Genomic DNA, 6,829 nt, shown 5'->3' on the forward strand with positions numbered 1-6,829 from the left:
TTCCTCGGCGTTACGGGGAGGGTTGTTTCACAGCCGTGCCCGGGCCGAGAAGGGACGGTGTGAGCTGCGGCGCCTCCCTGCGCGCTGAATAGCCGCGGAGATGTCGGTTCCCGAGCCGCATCACCGCCGTGCACTGAATTACACCTCTACGTAAAAACCTCGCGGCCTGACAGTGAAACTGACACATTGGTGCTTTTCACAGGGGACACCGCAAAAGGATGTTCTAATAAAACCCGATGCCCCGAGCACACTGCTCTCAGAGAAGCACGTGGACTACATAGCTTCGTACGGAACAAAGAAAGATGACTATGTAGGTACCAATTTGTTCCAGTACAGCTGTGGTTCTATGAACAATAATAATAAGTTCAGTTTTCTGGTGCAGAGTGAAGGGTTAGATAGATGCTGACAAGCTAATTGTGTTTTGCCCTGCAATCCAAAGTTTAAAATAAAGGTGTGTCAATTTCTCTGGGTCTGTGATGAGTTTCGGCATGTATTCTGAGCATAAATTTGACGATGATCAATTTAGCTCTACTATTACTCTGAGACCTGAGAAAAAAGCTACTTGTTGCTTCTTCATACACTAGAATGCACAAGTACAGCTGCACATTTCTCTTTGGATGGGACATCTTAAGTGAATCACAGCACTGTGCCATGTTTACTAGACTTAAACACTTTAACATCAGTTTTGTAGTCATAAATGATCAGATGTAGCTGACAGCAATAGGATTCCACTTCCAGCAGGTGAAAAATGTCAGTAACTGCTTCTGTGAAGACATGTTGCAGTTACCTTTACTGTTCACAAAAAAAACTAAGCACTGTTGCTTATGATTGATTTTTCTTGTCCTTAAAAAATACTGCATATAGAAAATAGTGTTTATGTATTGTAGGTGATAGAGTCAATGTAAGAGAATTCAATACGCAATTTCACTTCCTAATGCAACTTTAGATTGTGAGAGTTTTGGCACTTGGAAATGTTATTTTTGAGACTAGTTGGGGTGGCAATTTGAGGGGTAGTTTGCCAAGATAATGAGTCATGAACTGAAGTGAATTGGTGCCTAACTATTTGTATGTGTTTAATTTGATACTGAGCTTGATACAGAGGAAGAAGAGTGTGCAGTGTGTGTAGATGTATACACGTGCCTGTGTGTATGCTGTGTCTCTACATGTGTGCATGGTGCACACAGTGTCTGTGAGTGGCTGATAATTACCAGTTCTTAACTGGATGGAAGATGGTTGACTTACTAGAAACTCTTTGTCAATGTTAGCTGATGTGTTTTCACTCTGTATGGTTGGTGTACTTATCTGACCAAGAGCTAAAGTAATGCCCTACTTAGGAATACTGTATGTCGGAGTATCTGAGAATGAGTGGTGTCTACTGGGGGCTGACAGCGATGGACCTCATGGGGCAGCTGCACCGAATGAACAAGGATGAAATTCTGGCATTCATCAAGTCGTGTCAGCATGAATGTGGTGGGATAAGTGCCAGCATAGGCCATGATCCTCATCTTCTGTACACCCTCAGTGCTGTTCAGGTAAATAGTAGTTAGGTAATTGTAGAGAAAAGATCTGTGATTAATGGTTTTGATGACTGCAGATTTATCAACCAGTTGCTGTTGGAAGCCAACAACAAAAACTATTCCAGTACCTTACTAACAAAAATTGGATGGACAAAACTTCAGGATTTAGCTGTACCGCTTCCTAAAAGGTGGCATATTTGGGAACATTTTACTTTCAACAATCATTTAATAATTACTGCATACTGTCACCAATTTGGTAACAGTTGTCATGAACTATTCCTTAACTGCAGGTTTTACTGGAGATTTTGTAGATAATTTTGGACTTTATAAATTCTTCTTAGTGTACATTGAGGTGAAAGATAACTAAGACCAGAATAAGAGTAAAGTTTTGATTTTGTTTGCTTTTTTGTATATAACTTAATAATAATTATACCAGACTGTTGAGCATTTTATGTGTTTATTTGCTGCGTACTTTTCCCCTGATAAGAATGAATTTTCAATCATTTTTTCACTGCAGCTGTCTCCTTTGTAGATTTAATTTATTGCTATTTCTTGTGTCTTGTTTTGTTTTGTTCTCATGCAAACTGGTGTGGAAAACAGTATGGAAAAGGCTCAAACACTTCAGAACAATTGCTTGACTGCATTATGCATCTCTGGTTCAGTCTTAAGGAAGAAATACTTTAATGGTGTTACAAATGAATAATGTGGCATCCTGTTATAGGCAGAAAGTATGCTGGATTTAAGGTATTAGATTTGAACCCTTAGGTAGGACAGAATAATGTTCCAGGGTTGATATTTGTTACTACTTTAGCTCTGGAATGACTCTGAGTACTCTGAGAATCAGGAAACTGAAGTTTCTTTAGGCTGTGATATCTGAACGTTTCCAAACTGTCCAGTCCAACTCCTGTCACAAATTCCAATTCCATGTAAGGCGGGTACAAGGAGGTACAATTTGAGGTTGTTTACATATTAGAGATGTTAGTTGTTAAATAAATATTTGATGTTACTAGGAGATATTTCCATGTTAACTGCATGGAGCTTAGATGTGCAAACTGGAAGTGTTAGCAAATGCTGATGTGAAATTTTTGTGGTAAACTCAACCAGCATGTCTTAGTGAATGTGCATGTCTTTAGGTAGCAAATACTGCATTGTCCTGTCTGCATATCCGGAATGTTTAAAGGGTCACATCATGTCTCCTTTTGAGCACAGTTAATTTGCTCGGATTTGCTTTTTAAGGAATGTGCTATGATTGCATATCTTCATTAAGAGTTGCGTATTCTTTTTTGCATTCTGTGTAAGACTTAAATTTTATCTAACAATTGAAAGATTGCAGCTGACTCTGGGTGTTTAAAGTCATAGTTGCTGGTGTTTGTCAGGATTGGCACTGTAATATTGCTTAGATTTAACTGGTTTGGTTTTTTTTCCTGCTATTTACAGTAAATTTGTAATTGTTCTCTTTACAGATTATGCCAGTTATGAGTTAAAACATGAAGTCAGATAGGACTTAAAAACAGTGTTGTTGTTTTCACATGACATTGTGTCATATAGGTTTGCTGGTTTCAAGCAGTGTTAGCTTGGAAAACTCTGTATTTCCTATTATGATCTTTATTTTTCTTCCAGAATATCCTCACTGTACAGCTGGTGTATAATCACATTGTTCACACTTTTTATTAAGTTACTGCAGTTTGGTTCCACTCATTATATTTAAAAATTGTATTCAAATAAAAATGGAATCATTTAAAACTCATAATTGTTGACAGGCTTGGACTTAAATGAATTAGTAACTAGCTGCTTAACTTATACAGCAGTGTAAAGCTACAAATTGGTAAATGTAGGATGTCATCATCCGAGTACGAAAAGCATGCAAGAGTTCAGCTTGAATTGCTGTATTTTCATTTGAGAATTTCTGAAAGATTTTAGACAGAGGTAGATAATCTACAGAGAGGAACTACTAAAGTAAAAGAAAATCTATTTCAATAAACCTTACAAAACAGTATTCATAGTCAGTTAAATAAAGTCTTTTATAAATCCAGGATTTTTTGTCGGTGTTCAGAAATAAATGTTTAAATTTTTTGTCCCTTTTTCATTGTTTTGTTTTTTTTGCAGATTCTTATCTTATATGATAGTCTCCATGTTGTTGATGTAAATAAAATTGTTGAATACATACAGAGTCTGCAGAAAGAAGATGGATCATTTGCTGGGGATGAATGGGGTAATTTTTAGATCTTTCAAATGCAGTAATTAGGCTGACATGTGAGTCTGTACACTTAAGTTTCCTTGGATGATCATTTTGCATATGTATTGTATGTAAACACTTCTGAGTTATGAAAAAGGAGGAGTTGTAAATGATTGAGTTGTGTTTCATTCCTTTCCTAAATATTCTAAACTTTAGTTCCTTTCTTGTGTATTAAGCATAAATTGTCCAATTTGTAAAGATGAAAACTTGTGTGCACTTGTAACATAACAGTACCTTGATATACGAGATAGGCTGTTCCATAAGGAATGTTTTATACTTGCTATTTAGTGGCAGTCAGTGGTGATTTTTGTCCATGTCAGCTGGAAAAGGATATTTCACTACATGGGAGTGAGAAAAACTGGGTTTGTACTCAGGAACTTCTGCTAATACTGATTTTGTTCCTGAATATAAATTGTTTATGAACAAACATGGCATTTTTAAGCAGTAGCATAAATATTTAGTCACCCTTAAAAGGCTTATTTTAAATAATAACTTCCAAGTATTAACTGTTTGGAGTTTGTGGTGTGAGACTTGTGTCAGTGTGGACTTGCTGACCAATCCTTCTATAGGTGTAGCAGCTTTGGTTTAGCTTCCAGGTATAAATATGCAAAAGAAAACTTGCAGCTTTAATAAGTTTGCCTCTAAAACCAAAAATGGTTTCTATTTGTACCTGGATTTATGGCAGATCAAGAGTTGTGTCTGATTGTTTTTGCATTATTTCCACTGCTCTGCTATTATCTTATAGGGCACTACAGATTAACTCCAAAACTATATAGTTATTTGTAAATTACTGCTAGTTGAACTGATTTGGATATATATGTATATCTCTGCACCAGTTCTAAATGGGTTGTTGACTTTTGTGTGCAGTAAACTTACAGATCACTTGGATTGTAATGCACATTTTCTAAGTTTTTAAGAAAATAATTAATGAGCTGGAAAGGGAAATTGTATGAGGGAAATTTTTAGCTGATTTTTGTTTGTAGAACCTATTTTTTTAACATTTTATTCCATATTTTCTGTGGTGATTTAAATGCATTTTTGTTGTTAAAGTAATAATTATTTGATTCCTTACCCCTCACATTGTAGGAGAAATAGATACCAGGTTCTCCTTCTGTGCTGTGGCAACTCTTGCACTTCTGGTGAGTCTTAAACTATCGCTTGCACAAGTACAGAATCCTCTCTTTGGTACTGCTGAAGTTTCTGGGGTGATGAGCTTGGAAGAATATCAGGTGCATTAATTGTTTTCTGACTTGCAGGGAAAGTTGGATGCCATTGATGTGGGGAAGGCAGTAGAATTTGTTTTGTCCTGTATGAACTTTGATGGAGGATTTGGCTGCAGACCAGGTTCTGAATCACATGCAGGCCAGGTGAGTTTTTCTTTATATGGAGATGCTTTAATTTGGCAAGCATCACATGCTGCCTCTAAGTGTTTCCTTACAACATCTATCAGTGATGGCAATTGATGTACTTTTCTTGTTACCCAAATGCCCAATTCTGGTACCTTGGTTGACATAAATGAACAGATTGCCTAATGTGAGAAGATGCATCAAGACTCCAGAGTTTATAGTCTGGATAGGAAAAAAGATTGTAAGGGAACAACATTTAGGACTGTATTTCAGCCTAACATAGTGATGTTGAAATAGTTAGCATGAGGATTTTTAGAGAATTTGAAATGAGTATCAGTGGAGACAGTGGACAAGATTATCACTGTGTCTGACACAAATCGTAAGGAGATATAAAGGTCAGTTGTATCATATGTTTAATGTTTCCCAGCTGATAAACTCAAATAAATGAATTTTGTCAAGGCTTGCTTAATTTTTTGAGGAAAGTCAGTTTTAAGATGAGATACCTAACTCAGTAATGGGAACATTTTTCAACTGGAGTCACTCGTGTCACACACTGTTACTCCTGACATCTGAAAAATGCTCAGTAAAATCTTCTTGAGAATATAATGCAGCAAATGGAACAAATTGAGGGATGTCCCAAGGAAGACAATCTAAATAACCTAGCAGAAAATTTACATGAAACTACCTTTTCTATTTTTTAATGGAAGAGTTTATTGCACTTAACCTGAATTTATTAAAAGAAATCAACTTTTGGTAAAATATTTTAATGCTGTTGCTGTTACCTGTTTATTTGGGATAAATATGGCAAGTAATGCCATAACCAGGATTTACCTCATCTCATGAAAATACCAGAGGTATGTTGTTGAGAAAAAGTGTTGGGATTTGCTCTACAACTACCTGAAAGGAGATTGTGGTTGAGGTGGGGTTCAGGCTCTTCTCCCAGGTAACTAGTGACAAGACAAGGGGAAATGGCCTCAAGTTTCACCAGGGGAGGTTCAGGTCGGATATTAGGAAAAATTTCTTTACTGAAAGAGTGGTCAGGCACTGGTACAGGCTCCCCACGGAAGTGGTGGAGTCACCATCCTTGAAGGTGTTAAAAAAATGAATAGACGTGGGACCGGATGGGATCCATCCCAGAGTGATGAGGGAGCTGGCAGAGGAGTTTGCCAAGCCTCTCTCCATCATTTAACCAACAGTCCTGGCTCACTGGGGAGGGCCCAGATGATTGGAAGTTGGCGAATGTCACACCAATCCACAAAAAGGGTTGCAAGGAGGACCCGGGAAACTATGGGTCTGTCAGCCTAACCTCAGTGTCTGGCAAAGTCATCTAGCAGATCATCCTCACTGCGATCACACAGCACCTACAGGATGGGCAAGACATCAGACCCAGCCAGCGTGGGTTTAGGAAGGGCAGGTCCTGTCTGAGCAACCTGATCTCCTTTTACAAGCAGGTGACCCACCTGGTGGATGAGGGGAAGGCTGTGGATGTAATCTACCCGGACTTCAGCAAAGCCTTTGATACCATCCCCCATAGCATACTCCTGAAAAAGCTGCAGCCCATGGCTTGGACAGGGCACTCTCTGCCGGGTTAAGAACTGGCTGGATGGCCCAGAGAGTGGTGGTGAATGGTGCCGCATCCGGTTGGCGGCCGGTCACTAGTGATGTTCCCCAGGGATCAATGTTGGGCTCATTTTCTTTAATATCTTTGTTGACAACTTGGATGAGGGGAT

The 6,829-nt window shown here is 38.3% G+C and overlaps 1 protein-coding gene across 1 annotated transcript; it reads left to right on the forward strand.

The window, feature by feature from the left end:
- Window positions 1-173: 173 nt before the first annotated feature.
- On the forward strand, window positions 174-5,120 carry RABGGTB (Rab geranylgeranyltransferase, beta subunit; the record flags this gene model as incomplete). Its single annotated transcript, XM_009074846.1, has 5 exons — window positions 174-310; window positions 1,335-1,532; window positions 3,624-3,729; window positions 4,840-4,892; window positions 5,010-5,120. Coding segments are annotated over 5 exons (605 nt in total), but the record flags the coding sequence as incomplete, so codon positions are not given.
- Window positions 5,121-6,829: the final 1,709 nt, after the last annotated feature.

The sequence above is a fragment of the Acanthisitta chloris genome, unplaced genomic scaffold (assembly GCF_000695815.1).
Source record: "Acanthisitta chloris isolate BGI_N310 unplaced genomic scaffold, ASM69581v1 scaffold12565, whole genome shotgun sequence".
Classification (NCBI taxonomy): domain Eukaryota; kingdom Metazoa; phylum Chordata; class Aves; order Passeriformes; family Acanthisittidae; genus Acanthisitta; species Acanthisitta chloris.